This window comes from Phoca vitulina, unplaced genomic scaffold, assembly GCF_004348235.1.
Source record: "Phoca vitulina isolate PV1807 unplaced genomic scaffold, GSC_HSeal_1.0 scaffold51, whole genome shotgun sequence".
Lineage (NCBI taxonomy): Eukaryota > Metazoa > Chordata > Mammalia > Carnivora > Phocidae > Phoca > Phoca vitulina.
In genome coordinates this window covers 11,669,651-11,688,208 of record NW_022589754.1, presented here as the reverse complement: position 1 = coordinate 11,688,208, position 18,558 = coordinate 11,669,651, and the positions used below count along the sequence as shown (strand labels likewise).

Below are 18,558 nucleotides of genomic sequence, written 5' to 3'. Positions count from 1 at the left end.
TTACAAAATGTCACTGACAAAAATTTAAGAAGACCTGAATATGTGGGAAAACATCCATTCCATGTTCATGGATTGGAAGACTTAATATTGTTAAGATGTTGATACTCTCCCAAATTTTGTACACATTTAACACAGTTCCTATCAAAATTCCAGCTTGATTATTTCAAAAATTGCCAAGGTGATCCTAAAATTAATATGAAACCACAAAGGACCAGGAGAGCTAAAACAATCCAGAAAAAAAGGAATAAAGTTGTAGCACTCACTTCAAAGTGAAGTAATTCTAAAACTCACTTCAAAGCTACAGTAATCAAGATCTGTGGTAGAGACATAGGTTAGAAATAGAAATAAATGAAATAGAATTGAGAGTTCAGAAATAAACTTTCACATTTTATGGTCAATTTCCTATGAAGAAAGCCTAGTCTTTTAAACATATGGTGCTGGAACAACTGAATATTTACATGCAAAAGAAAGAAGTTAGATCCCTATTTTCCACAATATACAAAAAATAATTCAAATTAGGTTAAAGATCTAAGTGTAAATGCTAAAACTATAAAAGTCTTAGAAGAAAACTTAGGTGTACATCTTCATGCCTTTAGGTTAGACAATGGTTTCTTAGATATGACATCAAAAGTCCAAGGAACAAAAGAAAAAACAGATAAATTATACTTAATCAAAATTAAAATATTTTGTGCTTTAGATGACATGTCAAGAAATTGAAAAAATCCATAGAATAAGATAAAATATTTGCAAATCACATATCTGATAATGAACACATATCCAGGTATATATATCTTACAACTCAACAGTAAAGGACCAATAACCCAATTGAAAAATGGGCAAAGGATTTAAATAGACATTTCACCAAAGAAGATATGCAAATGGCCAATAAGTACATACAAAGATGCTCTACCTTGTTAGCCATCAGGGAAATGCAAATCAAAAACACAATGAGACGCTACTTCACACCTACTAAGCTAGCTATAATTAAAATGACAAATGTTAGTGAGGATGTGGAGAGACTGGCACCCTGATACTTGCTGGTGGTAATGTAAAATGGTACAGTACCTTGGAAAACAGTTTGCAGTTTTTTCAAAGGGTTCAACGTAGGGCTACCATATTATCCAGCAGTTCTATACCTAGGTATATGCCCAACATAACTGAAAACATGTGTACACAAAACTTGTACACAAATGTTCATAGCAGCATTATTCATAAGAGCCAACAAGTGGAAACAATTCAAACACACATACTGGATAAACAATATGTTGTATATCCATACAATGGGATATTATTTAATCATAAAAGGAATGGAAAAGGAATAAAGTACTGATATATGCTATATCATGCATTAAACTTGAAAATATTATGCTAAACAAAAAAAGCCAGTCACAGAAGGCCACCTACTGTATTATTTAATTTATATGAAATTTTCAGAAGGGATAAAACCATAAAGACAGAAAATAAATTAGAATTTGCCAGGGACTTGTTTGTGGTGGGGAAAGGGGATGAGTGATAATGGGTATGGGATTTCTTTTTGGGGTAATGAAAATGTTCTGAAATTAGATAGTGGTGAGGGTTATACAAATCTGTGAGTATACTAACAACTACTGAATCATTCTCTTTGAAATGATGAATTTTATGGTATGGGAATTACATTTCAAAAAAAAAAAAAGACCTTCAGGACAGTTCAACTTTACACAGAGAAAGCTGTGTGATTTTACATGTCTCATGATACATCCTCATTCTATATAAATGCCCTCAATGGTTCAAAGTACATTTATAGATTTTTTTCTTGTTCTCATACCCTACTTCACTTAGTACAGTGCCTTGCAAAATGTATGATCTTATAAATCATTTTAGGTGTGAAATGTATGCATTATATGTATTAAATGCTTTTTAATCTCCTTGAGTCCCCTAATAAAAAACATTACTCAACCCTCATGTTTTATTTTTCTCCACTTGTCCGTATATTCCCTGAAGCTAAGAATCATGGTAGATTTATCCCCATATTCTTTGCACACTCAAACCTCACTTTTATTCCCACCTTGTACGTAGTACAGTGATACAAAGATACTGCTTATAATTCTTTTAAAACTCCTTTTATTTCCCCCTCCCCAAATTGAACCTAATCTTGTGGACCAATACTGTGTTTCATTCACATTTGTATTCTCTACCACCCTCTTGTGTAGCCCTATTCTTTTACGTGCAAGTTCTTTTTTTTTAAGATTTTATTTATTTATTTATTTATTTATTTATTTATTTATTTGAAAGAGAGAGAGAGCACATGCTCGCGCATGAACTGGGGGGGGGGGCAGAGGGGGAGGGAGAGAAAATGAATCTCAAGCTGAATGCTGAGCGCAGAGCCCGACGTGGGGGTCGTGATCTGAGCTGAAACCAAGAGTCCCACACTTAACTGACTGAACCACCCAGGCACCCCTACATGCAAGTTTGTAATGAATGAATAAATTCTGTTATATCTGGTCTCTCATTTGCCACATCAAATTGTACTTTTCCCCAATTCATGTTTCAAATTAATGTATTCTAGTCTAACTATGCATGCATCTATTATTTGGACTGTCATTTATAGATTCATTACTCATTTGTCTTACAAAATAAATGCAAAGGTAAGAGAAACTATTGTTCCAGAGATCATTGCCTGTGCAATTATGCTTGTAAATTCTCTGAGAGTCTGCTAAATATGGCTGGATCATGATGGTGAAATCCCAACTCTTCTTTTGCCTATTTGGATTTTATATCCTTGCAGGAGACAGTTTTCTTTTGAAACAATTACAATGAAAGAGGAAAACTGGGCTCTCAGAGAGAATGGAACAGGTACTGACTGGACCAGGAGTCCAGGAAGTCAACAGGATCAGCCTTAAAGAGCAAATATTGTAGCCTAGCCACCAAACTCTGTCTTTGGTGTTTTCTGGAGGCATTTTTCTTGGGATCAAGGCAGGTAGACTAGAAGAAATGTGAGTGAGTAGAGGCAGGGGTTTCTACCTTTGCTGTGAATTAATAGAGCTTTTCTCCCCCTAGGTCCCCGGGTCTAGCACCTCTCAATTTGAAACACCACTCAATAAAACAGTGCATCAGGTTTCCCCCCCTAAAATTGACTAGCAGCTTCAAAAGCTTTTTGTTCTACTAATGCTTCCTGCTGATTATTCATTTATACGTATTTCTTTAAAATCCAAATTGTCATTTGTTCCAGAGAGAAAAAGTCCTGGGAGTCATCAGAGCAAAACTGAAACAGGTTTCACTCAATGCTCTCCACTTTTCTACTTACCCTTAAATTGATGTAGAGAGATATTGTGTTATCTAGCTCAAAATAAATACACTTTGTAGTACAACCACATCCCCTGCAATACTCAGAATTTTTTTTTCCCTTTACCCTAGGTTGTTTGCCTGACTCTCTCCTCTCTTGGGATGAGTTATTTCTCAAGAGGTCAGGAGTTCCTTCTGCAATTGACTCCTGGTGTTTGCCCTACCAGTTTCCAAGATGTGCTCACACTTGTCTAAACCCCAGGCAATGACACACCTCAAGTTTAAACTAAGACCTCTTCATCTCACTACACAGATTACTGACAACACAGATTGGCTCCATGCAATGTTTTACACAAGAATGGCCATAAATCAAGGCCCAGAAGTTTACACAATTCTCTACGATTAACCTCTATTTGAAGGTGACAGTTATCAAAACAAAAAAAGCAAAAGTAACGATGCAAAGATATAGAATAAGCATATTCTATGCGGGTTCTTCCACAAAGCTAGAGATAACATTAGAATGGAGAGAGAAACTATACCTTTGGAAAGGGATTAGGACCGCTAAATTGTCTTTTCCATACTTAGGCAGCACAAACCTTCCCTCACTAATCTTGCACACCATTCAGGCACAATGCTTCACAAAGAAGTTTCAGCCTCATTTTTTAAACGTGTTTTGGGGGCTCACATCCAGCTAGTGTATTTTCCCTCATGGAGAGGGCCAGAAAAAGATAAACGTTTTGATAAATACAGAGGCTTCTTAAAGGAGTCAGGGCTGAGCTCAGTCAGTAGAGAAAGGAGCTTTAGGCTGGAGAACAGCATCCCAACCCCTTTATGAAGATGCTTACTATTACGGAATTAAACAAGGAAGCAACCTGTTTTGAATCCAGTTTTGTCACTGACTCACTGTATGAATTTAGGCCCAAACCCTTCCTATTTCTGTCTTCAGTTTTCCCACCTTTTCAATTAGTTGGATTAAGTAGACCTTGATCTCTAGCAGCACGGGGCTCACTGGAGCAAAAAGAATTAGGTTCTGTCCACTCTTACTAGCACTTACTAGCTGTTAACATTTACTAGCTGTTGCAGCTTTTGGAAAATTGGTTCACTTCTTCTGGGCCTTAGTTTCCTCATCTATAAAATTGGGAAAATCAGTCCCCAGCTTACCTTACAGTATTATAATATTTTGGCAAAATAACAGAACGACAGTTTTGTCATTATAAAATGCCGTACACCTGTGAGGTAACTGAAAGTCGAGGAGAACGAGAGATAACTAGAATGTAGAAAGAAGAAAGGAGTGGAGGCAAAGGTAAAAGAAATCTGGGGTGGAAAAAGAAAAAAGAAACAAAAGGAGGAAGAACGAGGCAATTTCGACGAAGATAAAGGCTGTAAGAGGAAGCGCAATCGCTCTGGAAAACTGGGGGAGGGGCCGCAGGGAAGCTGGGTCACGTTGCCGGCGGAGCCATTTCAGCATTGCACGGCGGTTGGGCGCGGACCTATTTGGCTGTGACGCCCACTCCAGGCTTTTATCGCCCTATCCCCTAGAGCTCATCTGAGCCCTAAGATGGCGGCGTTCGTACTGAGGGAAAGTACTGCCGGCGTACCAGGTGTGGAAAGCAGCCAAGGAACAAATCTGAGGAAAGTACAGAAGCTCGCCAACTTTTGTTTTGTGGTGAGTGCTGAGCTTCACATCAGCTAGAAAAGTGTCCGTTAGTAAGGCTACCCACTTCGGGATCGCGTGGCCGGCCTGAGTTGGGGGAGGAGCCGGCCTGTTCATTTTTCTCTCTCGCCTCTCTATAAAATATCGGAGAGTAATTTCTCTTTCTTTAGTCACCTTGCCACCACTGATGAAGCTAGACGGTTGCGGATATTAGCTCGTAGGAGGGATTCTGAGCCGTTTTCCTCTCATTTTTTCTCGTTTAAATGGGTTTTTATTGACACCACGCGGGCCCAAAATGAAAGATCTCGTGTCCCCAGGGCGCTTTCAGGAACAGCCTAACCTGTTGGACCTACTTTCTCTTATTTTCTCAGTGCTGTATTTCGCGTGCAAACGTTGTAGTTTTGATAAACTAATCAGTTTGTAGCATACTCATGGGCTAGAGTAAAAAAAAGTTTTTTAATGCCCTTTATATTTCAGATGAGGACCTCTGGGCATTGCAATATTAACGTTTGTTCTGGAAGCACATTGTTCTGTTCAGAGGTAGGTATGTGCGTCTGTGTACAGGTAATCTTTGGGGGAATTGTTACATTATTTTGTGGATTATTACCTTGATTTCTCACTGAGTAGGAAAAGAACTAGATTTTCCGTGTTCAAATCTCTTGGTGAAAATAAATTTATATTAAACATAACATGTTTGGGGAAGACAGTAAAAAATTTGCAGGTTTGTTTTTATGACGAGTAACTGGAAACAACCTGTATATCCATCTGTAGAATGTTTGAATAAATTGTGGGACATTCGTGTTATGAAATACTTTGCAGCTGTAGAAACAGATTTACCTCTTTACACACTTTTGATCTAGAGAATGTTAGATTGTTATGTGAGAAAAGTAAGTTGCAGATACCTAGTATGATCTTGTGTCTTTGATGGGAGGGGTGATGAGGGAATGTAAGATTAACTTTTTTTTTCTTTGTCTTTTTTGAGGGGATTTCCACATCTGTTATGAAATAAGTACTTAAGATATACAAACATATAAAGAATAACACAATGAGAGATGCAAAAAAAAAAAAAAATAGAGTGAACCTCTGATTTATCATCCAAACGTAAAAGTAATATGTTACTATGATAGTTGAAGTTCTCCGTGTACCCATTCCTGGATTCATCTCTTTTCTTCCTTCATCCCCAGAGGTAACCATTATTTTAAACAGTGATTATATTTCCCATGCATTTTTTAAACTTTTGTGACATGTGAACCACTTCTAAGATGGGTTATTTTTTTAAATAAATTTTGAGGAGAAATTTTTAAAAGAAAAGTGAACAAAAAAGATGAATTTTTAAGTGCCTGTTACCTGGATTGCAGAAACAGGGGCCGTTTGAAGTTGAAGGCAGAATCTAATTAAAAGAAAAAAAACAGGAAATAAGTGTTGGTAAGGAAGTAGAGAAATCAGAACCTTGTACATTGCTTTTGGGATATAAAATGGTGCAGCTGCTGTGGGAAATAGTTTGGCGATTTCGCTGTAGGTTAAACGTAGAATTACCATGCTTCCTTGCCAATGCTTGTTACTTCCTGTTTTTTTGTTTTTTGCTTTTTTAAGAAAATTAACCATTTTAGTATGTTTGAAGTGGTATGTCATGGATTTGATTTGCGTTTTCCTAAAGACTGAATTGGGGCATGTTTCCATGTACTTGTTAGCCATTTGTATATTTTCTTTGTAGAAATGTCTATTCAGGTCCGTTGTCCATTTTTTAATTTGGGTATTTTTGTTGAGTTGTAAGAAATCTTTATATATTCTGAACTGTTACATATATGGTTTGGAAGTTTTTTTCCCATTCTGTAGGTATTTTTCACCCTTTATTTATAATGTCCTTTGGTTTGGTGTACAATTTTTTTTTTTAATTTGAAGTCCAATTTGTCTATTTTTTTCTTTTGTTGCATGTGCTTTTGGTGTCAAATCTAAGAATTTTTTTTCAAATCCAAAGTCATGAAGATTTATCTCTGTGTATTCTAAATGTTTTATGGTTTTAGCTCTTGTATTTATGTCATTGATCCATTTTTGAGTTAATTTTTGTATATGGTGTGAGGTCCAACTGCATTCTTTTACATGCACATAGCCAGTTGTCCCAGCACCATATGTTGAAGAGACTGTTCATTCCCTGTTGAATGGTCTTGGCATCCTTGTTGAAATCAATTAGCCACAGATGTATAGGTTTATTTCATGTCTTTCAAATTTATTCTGTTTGTCTCAGTATCTGTCCTTATGCTAGTACCACACTACTTTGATTACTGTAGATTGTAGTAAGTTTTAAAATTGCAAAATGTCGCTCCTCCAATTTTGTTCTTTTTCAAGGTTGTTTTGGCTTTCCGGGCCCCTTGCAATTCCATATGAATTTTAGGATCAGCTTGTCCATTTCTTTTTAAGTCATACGAAAAAAAATAAGAGGAGTTGCAAACCAAAAACACAGTAGTACTGGCTTTTATATTTATCTATGTAGTTATCTTTACCCATGTTCTTTATTTTTTCATACACTTTTGAGTTACTTTCTATTTTCCTTTGATTTTAGCCTGAAGAAGTCCCTTTGGCAGTTCTTGTAGGGTAGGTCTATTAGCAACAAATTCCCTCATATTTTCTTTATCTGCAAATGCCTTAATTTCTCCTTTCAGTTCTTTTGACAGATATATTTAAATATAATTCGCACACCGTACAGTTACCTGTTTTAACTGGGTTAAAACTGGGTTACCTGTTTAACTGGGTTAAACCCTAAACTGGTTAGGGTTCAGTAGTTTTTAATCTATGTACAGCCATCACTACATTCATTTTAGAATATTTTCATCACCCCAAGAAGTCCATGCACTTTATTAGCCATAACCCCATATCTCCTTGAACCCTATCTGCCCAGCCCTAGGCAACCACTAATCTACTTTTTTTCTCTATAGATTTTCCAGTTTTGAACATTCTGTATGAATGGAACCATATAATATGTGGTCTGTTGTGATTGGCTTCTTTTACTTAGCATAATGCTTCAACGCTCATCCATGTTGTAGCATGTATCAGTACTTCATTCTATTTGTGGCGGAATAATGTTCCGTATTATGGGTATACCACATTTTGTTTATGCATTCATTCATTGATGGACATTTAGGTTGTTTCCACCTTTAGGCTATTAAGAATAATTCTGCTAAAACATTCATGTACAAATTTCTTTGTAGACATATGTTTTCATTTCTCTAGGTGTATACTTAAGTGTGTTTTTGCTGGGTCTTATGTAGCTATGTTTAATTGTTGGAGAAACAGCCCAACTCTTTTCCAAAATGGCTGCAACCATTTTACGTTCACAGCAACAGTGTATGGGGGCTCTAACTTGTCTACGTCTACATTCTCACCAACACTTGTCATTATCTGACTTCATCCAATTCTAGTCATCCTAATGGATGTGAAGTCGTATCTCATTGTAGTCGTCTTTCCCACAAGGTTAGTCCTCAGATGGTGGTCCTCAGGGAGGGGCAATTTGAATATGCCCACAATCACCCTGGGATGACTGGTTTTGTTAGGGCTGTCTTTCCCTTACCACACCCAGCAGCCAAGATCCGCTTGCTGGGAACTAATTGTTTAATTGTTTTCCATAATGCCCCGGGGCATAAACTACTTTGAAAGTTAATCCAATCAAAATGTGGGTCCTTTGAAGAAATAGTTTTTGAGATTAGTGTTTGGTATTTGTTCTGACCCTGGGTGGGCTCTTCCCAGTTGTTTTAGTCCTCAGTTCTCTCCTGCAAACTAGCTTATCTACAATTTAGCCTCTGTATCTTGAATCTGCTAATTGGCTTTTGCTTGTTTTTTTAGGAGTCCTTTAGGCTTGACCTTCTCCATGCTCTTGCAAATGAAGTCAGTCCCTGTGGGAAGAAATTAAGAGCCATCTGTTTTAATGTCCGCTGCTTCCCTCAAACAAAAGCTCTGAGCCGGGTCTCTGGAGGTGGGGTAGGAACAATGGCAAGTTTCTCTTTGAGTGACAGTACTTTGTGGAGGGGAGGGTGTAGCCAGAGGTCATCTGCGTTTGCTTTTCCTCATAACCCAGGGCAGGGATGATCAGGGTCCTGGTCTTTTCCATGCCCCACACCCAATAAAGTATACATTCCACCAGTGGGGGTTGGAAGGGCTGGAACACCTGCCTCTCAACCACACTTGCTCAGGACTCAACCCTATTAACAGGCAGCTCGGGGCTGGATGAGAAACTCTCTTTCTCCTGGGAAGAAAGCCCTCTGAATGGGACCTGGGGGGGAGGGGTGGAAAGGGAGCCCTGTGTTCTTGGTTGCAGGAATCTGGAGTGGAGATTCCCCTTCCCTGAGCTGAGATGAGAGAGGGAGGGAGGCAGTGGTTTTGGTTCAGATACAGACTCATCTTTCTTAGTGAATTTTTGAAGTTGTTCTTGAATATATGTTTCTTCATTTGCCGTTTGTCCTTAGATCAGTTTCCAGAGGCTTTAAATGGCTTTTTAAAAAAAATAGTTTTCATCAGTTTCAGTGGGGAGCAGCAGGTCACTCAAGCTCCTCATACTGTCATGCCATAAGCTGATCTCTTTATTTTTGAAAGACATTTTTTATCAGATACAGATTTGTTGGTTGACAGCTTTTTTCTTTTCAGCACTTTAAATATGTCCTTGCACTGCCTTCTGGCCTCCATGATGTCTGATGATGGGTTGCTTCTCCTTTCTTGCTTGTAGGATTCTTTTTGGGGATTTCAGCAGTTTGATTATACTACATCTCACTGTGGATGTCTTTGAGTTTATTCTCTTTGGGGTTCATTGAATTTTTTAAGTTACGTAGATTGGCCGCTGTTCAGATATTCTTTATGACTCTCTTATTTTGTTCTGGACCTCTCATTTTGCATATGTTGGTACACTTGATGTTGTCTCTTAGGCTCTTTTCATTTTTCTTCAGTTTTCTCTTTTCCCATTCCTCAGACTAGATAATCCTAATTTACCTATCTTCATGGTCATTTATTCTTTCTTCAGCCTATTGAAATTTTATGTTGAACCTCTAAAATTCAGGAATTTTTCATTTCAGTTATTGTGCTTTTCAGTTTCAGAATTTGTATTTGGTCCCTTTTTGTAATTTCTGTCTCTTTATTGTTATTTTCTGTTTATTGATATGCTGTTCTGGTTTCCTTTAGTTTTTATCCCTGGTTTCTGTTAGCTCTTTGGCATATTTATGATAGTTGATTTTTTTTAGAAAGTCTAATCTCTGGGCTTCGTTGGGGACACTTTCTGTTAACTTTTTTCATTCTGTGAATGGGCCATACTTGTTTGTTTACATGCCTAATAAATTTTTAATGAAAATTTGTCTTGATAAGTAGGCACTTTGAATTTTATAGTATGGTGGCTCAGGAAATCAGAATATTTCCCCCCTCCCCAGGGTTTGTGTTGTTGCTTCTTGTGGGGTGCAGTCATCCACTTGTTTAATGACAGTCCACTTGTTTAAAGTCTAAACTATTTTTGCACACTGTATTCCTTGTCATATGTGGTCACTAAAGTCATATGTGGTCACTAAAGTCTCCATTCCATTATCTTTGTTGTTAGGCAGTGTCCTGATAAGATTTCTTTAAATGACAAAATTTACAGCCCCTTTCTTCTTGAAGCACTGTCCTGATTGTAGTAAGTTTCTGATTAGGTTTAGAGTTCTGAAAAAGTTGATCTTACGTTTTTTTGCCACCTTAATAATTTCAGTGGAGGGATGGATCCTAGGAGCTCCCTATTCCACCATTTTTGGTGTCCTCTCATCTCATACATTTTGATACTGTGATTTTTATTATAATTCAGTTCACAGTACTTTCTATTAATTTTGCTTGTGAAAAAAAATTTGCTTGTGATTTCTTCTTTGACTCATGGGTAATTTAGAAATGTATCGTTTAATTTCCAAATATTTGTGGAATTCCAAGTTTTTCTTTTGGTTTTGGTTTTTTAAAATTTTATTGTGTTGGAGAACATAATCTGTATGATTTGAGTCCTAAAGTTATTCAGAGTATGGTTTGTAGGTCAGATCTGCCTGTTGTCTGATTTTGTATGACTAGCAAACTATGAGTAGTTTTACATTTTTAAGTGGTTTAAAAATTCACAAGCAGAATTGTATTTCTTAACTCATGAAAATCATGTGAAGTTCAAATTTCAGTGTTCATGAATAGTTTTACTGGTATACAGTTATACTTAACCTGCATGCCCATTGTCTATGGATTCTTACATTCTACAACAGCAGAATTGAGTAATTAAGACAGTAACCATGTGGCCTGCAAAGACTAAAATATTTACTAACCAACTCTTCATCAGGTTTTGCTTACCCTTAAACAGCCCTGTACCTGTAACTTTACATTATGCTACCACCACCCCCTCATCAGCAATAATTGAGAAAAGATTTTATGCTATAGCCTTCCTCTTAAACATGGAATAAAAATATTCTTTTTACATCTTACCATTTTACCAAGTTGAAAGGCAGAAAAAAGTGTACTGAACAAAAATATTGGTGACTGATGTATGAGGAAAACTACAACTATCTTATGCAAATAATTTTTTTTGTATTAGACCTTTCTGCACATCTCTTTCTTCCATTCTAATTTTTTTCCAAACTTAAATTTACCAAAAATAATAAATATTATGCCATTTTTTATTCAAAATGATTTATCTTTACTAATGTACACATATACATTCTGTGTAGTTATAATCAACTTGTCTTAAAAATACTATTTTATATTTCATTTTCCCTCTTTAATGATATTTCATACAGTGTTATTTTATATCCATCAAGATGGGCCACAGAGCTGTATTTCCAAATGGGTTTTTAGTATTGAATTTCTTTTTTTTCCCTTTTTTACTGTTTGATCCCCTTCACCCATCCCTGCCTCCCACTGCCCCCCTCCTCCCCAGTCCCCATACCTCCGGCAACCACCAGTGTCTGTATTTGTGAGCTTGGTTTTGTTATTGCTGTTTTAGATTTCACATATAAGAGAGCTCGGTACAGTACTTGTCTTTCTCTGAGTTATTTCATTTAGCATAATGCCCTTGAGGTCCATTCATGTTGTTGCAAATGGCAAAATTTCATTTTTTTTTTAATGGCTGAATAATACTGTGTAATATACACCACCCTTTTTTAATCCATTCATCCTCCAATGGACACTTAGGTTGTTTCCTTATCTTGGCTATTGTAAATAATGCTGCAGTGGAACATGGAAGTGCATATATCTCTTGGAGATCCTAATTTAAATTCTCTTGTATATATACCCAGAAGGAGAATTGCTGGATCATACGGTAGTTCTATTTTTAATTTTTTGAGGAACCTCCATGTTGTTTTCAATAGTGGCTCCCCCAGTTTACATTCCCACCAGTAGTGCACAAGTGTTCCTTTTTCTCCACATTCTCACAAACACTTGTTACTTCTTGTCTTTTTGATGATAATCATTCTAACAGGTGTGAGGGTGATATCTCATTGTGGTTTTTTATTTGCATTTTCCTCATGATTAGTATTGTTGAGCATCTTTTCATGTACATGTTGGCTATCTGGACATTTTCTTTGGAAAAATGTCTATTCAGATATTCTGCCCAGTTTTTACATTGGATTGTGTAACTATCTTATGCCAGTAATTTTTGGCTCCCAATATGTTGGAAAAGAGTGGGAAGGTAACAGAAGTTTTACTTTGAAAAGTGAATAAAGCAGATTAAAAAAAATGTCAGGCCTGCATAGATCTGGAGAATATGAGGAGAGAAATCTATCAATTGAAGCTGACTTCAAAATGACGTAGATGATAGAATTAATGGTTTAAGGATTTTAAACTTACTGTGAATATAGAGGAAAGACTGAAAATGTTAAGTTGAAGTATGAAAGATATAAAAAATTTCAACATCTGAGAATGAAAAGTATAATTGATTTTAAAATGTTGAGGGAGTTTCCCATCTTTTGTTATTAATTTCTAGTTTAATTGTATTATGGTTTGAGGTAATACTTTCTATACTGTCAGTTTTTTTTTTAATGTAAGGCTTTGCTTTACATGAGTGTTCCTTATGTACTTAAAAAGAATGTGAATCCTGCTGTTGTTAGATTGAGTGTTTATACCATTGATTTCTATTCCTTTTGTCAGTTTTTGTTTCATGTAGTAGGAAGCTCTGTTAGGTGCATATACATTTAGCAGTGCTGTGGCTTCTTGTTGAATTGGCCCTTTTCTCATTATGTAATTCCCCTCATTATTTCTGGTAATTTTCTTTGCTCTTCAATACGTTTTTGCATTCAATGTATAATATAACCAGCCCTGTTCTTTGGTTGGTCTTTGCATGGTGTGTATTTTCTCATTCCTTTACTTTAGTCTGCCTATATCAATATAGTTGAAGTCTGTTTCTTGTAGACAGGATATTGTGTCATGGTTTAGGTTTTTTCTTTTTTCTTTTTTTGGTCATTATGACAATTTTTGTGTTTGAGTTTCACTGGTTAGGCAATTCATATTTAATATAAATTTGGTATGTTTGGATTTAGGTTTACTACTTTATTCTTTGTTTTCTCTTTGTTCCTTTTTTGTTCCTCTTTCCCCCCCCTTCTGCCCTCTTTTGGGTTATTTGAATACTTTTTAGTTTTCCATTTATTTTATTTTATTTATTTTATTTTTTATTTTATTTTATTTTTTTTTAAGATTTTATTTATTTGAGAGAGAGAATGAGAGACAGCACGAGAGGGAAGAGGGTCAGAGGGAGAAGCAGACCCCCCGCTGAGCAGGGAGCCCGATGCGGGACTCGATCCCGGGACTCCAGGATCATGACCTGAGCCGAAGGCAGTCGCTTAACCAACTGAGCCACCCAGGCGCCCCTTATTTTATTATTTTTGAGTGTATCTTTTTATGTAGCCTTTTTAAGTATTTGCTTTAGGGGTTACACAGTATGTACTTAAGTTTTCACTGTTTTACCCTCTAATTTTGGAATGTAGAAACATTAACATCTTTTAGGTCCTTTAACTGTCTCTCTTTTATGCTGTAATGTCATGTATTGCATTGGCATACATTGAAAACTATCAGAAGATGTTCATATCTTTTGTTTTCAACCTTGAAACAAATTTAAAGAATTAAGAGAGATAAATAATCTTGCATTATTCAGATAAATATTTCCGTTGCTCTTTATTGATGATTCAGGTTTCCTTCTGGTATTTCCCTTCTACGTGAAGAACTTTTTTGTAGCAGTTATTACAGAGAAGCTATCAGGGGCTATATATTCTTAGTTTTCTATAATCTGAGAATGTCTTTATTTTACTTTCATTCCTGCTAGTAATTTTTCTGGGTAGATTATTTTAGGCTGACATTTCCTTTCTTTCAACCATTTAAACATGTGTGCCACTTCTGGCTTCTGTAGTTTCTGATGGGAAATCAGTTACTTGAATCATTATCCCTCTATGTGGTAGTATTTTATTTTTCTCTTACTGCTTATATAATAGTTTCTTTAGCTTCGCTTTTTGGCAGTTTTATTATGCTATATCTGGCTGTGGATTTCTCTGTGTTTATCCTTTTTGAAGTTTTCTTAGTTTCTTGAATCTGTAAGTCTATGTCTCTTGCAAAATTTAGGAGGTTTTCAGGCATTGATTTTCTCAAATATTTTCAGTCTCTCTCTTTTCTCTTATCCTTCTGTTATTGTCTCATCATCTGTTATTGTCTCATCGTTCCCTGAGCCTTTGTACATTTATGTTCAATATTTTCTCTGTTAGTATTGGATAGTTTCTATTTATCTCTTTAAATTCCTTTGCCGTCTCCATTGTGCTGTTGAATCTGTTCATTTATTTTTTAACTTTAGTTACTATATTTTTAACTTCAAAATTTTCACTTGTTGGCTGTTGACAAGATTTTCACTTTCAATATTTGTTGCAAGAAAGTTTGTGATTGCTTATCTCAGCATTTTTTTCCAGCATTTTTAGAAATAGTTGTTTTAAGGTCTTTATCAGATAGTTTTAAGAACTGTCATCTTGTTGGCTTTTTTTTTTTTTTTAAGTAGGCTCCATGCCAAGCGTGGAGCCCAGTGTGGGGCTTGAACTCATGACCCTGAGATCAAGACCTGAGCTGAGATCAAGAGTCGGACATTTAACTGACTAAGCCACCCAGTAGCCCCTTGTTGGCATTTTTCACGATTTAATTCATGTCATGCAGCCTTGGCATTAATGCTACAGAAGTAATGCTGTGCCATTCTCTGTGCATCATACATATAAGTAGTCAGTGTCTTAATACATGTGATGTTAACTTTCATCTCTTGGTTAAATTGTACCAAAGTTTTCTACTGTAAAGTTACTGCTTTTTCCTTTCAATTTTATCTGTATCTTGGGGGGATATACTTTGAGATTATGCAAATGTCATGTTTCTCATCATACTTTTACCCACTGATTTTATCCATCCATGCCTTTTACCTTCCACAATGATTGTGTTAGTGTTTGTTTCAAGGTTATTTAGGATTTCCATTATTCCTTCTATGTTTAATAGTTGGAAGTCTGTAAGGAATAGCTGTCCCTTCTCCCTATTTTATTTACTTAAATATTTATTAGTATGGACTTATTGATATTTATTTCATTTTTTTGGTTATAATCTTAATGCTATCATTTTGTTGTAATGGCTCTCAGGTTTAGCCATTGGGCTTTTTTTTCAGGTTTGTCCTTTTGATATGCTCCCATGTTTTTTGGGCATTGTACTCCTTTCTCCCACCACATTATGTATTAGACACATCTTGTTTTTTCCCCACCCAACTCTGGAATCAACCATTTTTCTAAGGAGTCCTGATTCCTGTTATTGGAGAATGGTTTTTAGAAAACAGTATTTGTGTACTCATTGTGTACTCAGTATTGTGTACACAAAAACGCATGTTTTTGTGGTAGCATTATTTTGAGGTCCTCTCAGTCAACAGGAAGTATATGTTTATAGTCCCATATGTAGACATCTTTCTTTCTACAAGTATTCTTCTGTACATATGTGTATGTGTGGTTGTGTGTATGTAAAACCATGAATTCATATTAATATATGTGATTCCAAATAAAAGCACAGGGTTCATTCTGTTCTAGTCTTCCCATTTTTCTTCATTGTAATTCCTTTTTATGAAAGTTAAAAACCTCATTCTCATTATCCTTGATATATATACTTTGCTTAATTTTAGAAGTTTTTTGATTGTTTTTATATTTGAAACAGAGTTTCAAAATTACCAAAACATACCCCTCTGAAGAGCAAATTTCCTAACTAGAGTACAGTATTTGTGTACAGTATGTCTTTAGTCTTAGGTATATAGTCAAAAATACTGTTTCTAAAGTTACTTAAGTCAGTTCTTAATCTGCCCAGTTAAATTTGTTTATGTTACCCATTTGTTTTACAATTCAGTTTGTTATTTTTTGTATTCCATTTTGGGTTTCCCCCCACATGTTGGTTATGTTGAAATATGTATTTATTTTTTGGTTATGTGAAATATTACCGTGGTTCCAAGTGTCAGGCCTACACAGAAAGGTTTATAAAGAGAAGTGTTACTTCCTTCCTCATATATTATACATAGGAAAAACATTCCTAACCACGCCCTGTATATAATCAGTCTTGGTAGTTTCTGCTTTATACTCCTTGAATTTCCTTTGCAGAAATGAACTGATATATGCATATTTTTGTATATCCCATTTTTTTTCTTACATGAAAGGTTGTATACTACAGCTATTCTTTCGGAATTTGATTTTTTCCCCCCCATTTACAGTATATCCCGGAAGAAGTCACTCTGTATCAGGTAATAGAGATCTTCCTCATTTTGTTTGTTTTGTTTTGTTTTGTTTTACTGCTGCATTTTACTTTGTTGTTGGATGCACTATATTTTAACTAATCTTATGTATATGGGCATTTAGATTCTTTTCAGTGTTTTCCAGTTGCAAACAAGACTAGACTATAGAGAATAGCTTTGTTTATATATATTTTTGTATTGTTGAAGATGTATCTCTGGTATAGACTTCTTTAAGAGTTGTTAATTGCTTTTAAAGGCTGTCTTGTTCAGTATTGCCAAATATCCCTCCAAATGATTGTACACTTTGCATTCATACCAGCAATGTGTGAGAGTACCTATGTCCTTACAGCCTCACCAATTGAATGTAGTTTTTTTTTTTTTTTTAAGATTTTATTTATTTATTTGACACAGAGAGAGAGAGAGAGAGAGAGATCAAGCATAAGCAGGGGAAGCAGCAGGCAGAGGGAGAGGGAGAAGCAGCGTCCCTGTTGAGCAAGGAGCCCCATCCCAGGACCCTGGGATCATGACCCGAGCCAAAGGCAGATGCTTAACCAACTGAGCCACCCAGGCGCCCCTGAATGTAGTTTTAAACAAATGAGAGATTTTACCAGACATGCCGTGTTTTTTGCATTTAACAATAAACGGCAGTCGTAAGTGTATACATATGCATACAAAATGCATAGATGCACACCTATGCATATATTTGCAATGGCTTCTTTCTTTTTTCCCCCCTATATATGTTTAGCATATTTAAACAAGCCTCTCCTTTTTTATTTAAATATTTTACTTATTTGAGGGAGAGAGAGAGAGAGAGCAGGAGCAGAGGGGAGGGGTAGAGGGAGTGGGACAAGCAGACTCCCTGTGAGCCTGGAGCCCGATGTGGTGCTTGATCCCAGCACCCTGGCACCCTCAAGCCTCTCCTAATGAAACTTTTTAGTTTTTTCACTATTACATAAAATGGTGTGAATAACTTCATAGTGGTTGTATTTTTGTGTTATTGTTGGAGTCATATTTAAAATCAGTTTCTTGGGCGCCTGGGTGGCTCAGATGGTTAAGCGTCTGCCTTCGGCTCAGGTCATGATCCCAGGGTCCTGGGATCGAGTCCCGCATCGGGCTCTCTGCTCCTTGGGAGCCTGCTTCTCCCTCTGCCTCTCTCTCTCTCTGTCTCTCATGAATAAATAAATAAAATCTTTAAAAAAAAAAAAAAATAAAATCAGTTTCTTTCATCAGTGTTTTAGTTTTCAGAGTACAGATCTTTTATCTCTTTGGTTAGGTTTATTTGTAGGTATCTTACGGTTTTGGTGGAATTTTAAATGGGACTGATTCCTTGATTTCCCTTTCTGCTGCTTCATTGTTGGTGTACAGAAATGGAACAGATTTCTGTATGTTGATTTTATATTCTGCGACTTTACTGAATTCATGTGTCAGTTCTAGCAATTTTTTTGGTGGCGTCTTTTGGGTTTTCTATATGGAGTATCATGTCATCTGCAAATAGAGACAGTTTGACTTCTTCCTTGCCTATTTGGATGCCTTTTCTTTTTGTTGTCTGGTTGCTGTGGCTAGCACTTCCAATACTGTGGTAAATAACACAGTATTGTGGTGAGAGTGGACATCCATGTCTTGTTCCTGACCATAGAGGAAGAACTCTGTTTTTGCCCATGGAAGATGTGGGTTTTTTGTATATGGCCTTTATTATGTTGAGTTATGTTCCCTCTGTCCCTACTTTCTTGAGGGTTTTTATCATGAATGGATCTTTGTACTCTGTCAGATGTTTTTTCTGCATCTATTGAGAGGATCGTATGGTCTCATTCTTTTTCTTTTATTAATGTAGTGTGTCATGTTGATTTGCGAATATTGAATGACTGTTGTTGCAGCCCCAAAATAAATCCCACTTGATCATGGT

At 36.2% G+C, this 18,558-nt stretch overlaps 1 protein-coding gene across 7 annotated transcripts in view; it reads left to right on the top strand.

Annotated features, from left to right (window-relative positions):
• The first annotated feature begins 4,746 nt into the window (after window positions 1-4,746).
• LOC116621809 overlaps window positions 4,747-18,558 on the top strand; it is a 136,253-nt gene continuing 122,441 nt past the window's right edge. For 3 of the 7 annotated variants that reach the window (XR_004297470.1, XM_032387821.1, XM_032387819.1), the window contains exons 1-3: window positions 4,747-4,927; window positions 5,393-5,455; window positions 8,753-8,899. Coding sequence is in view for 2 of the 7 variants with exons in the window: in XM_032387821.1 (XP_032243712.1) it covers window positions 4,820-4,927; window positions 5,393-5,455; window positions 8,753-8,899 (318 nt within the window). In the remaining 5 variants the exon portion in view is untranslated. Of the gene's footprint in view, window positions 4,928-5,392; window positions 6,102-8,752; window positions 8,900-18,558 lie in introns of those variants that run through there. The other 4 variants (XR_004297472.1, XR_004297471.1, XR_004297474.1 and 1 more) reach the window with 4 other exon arrangements.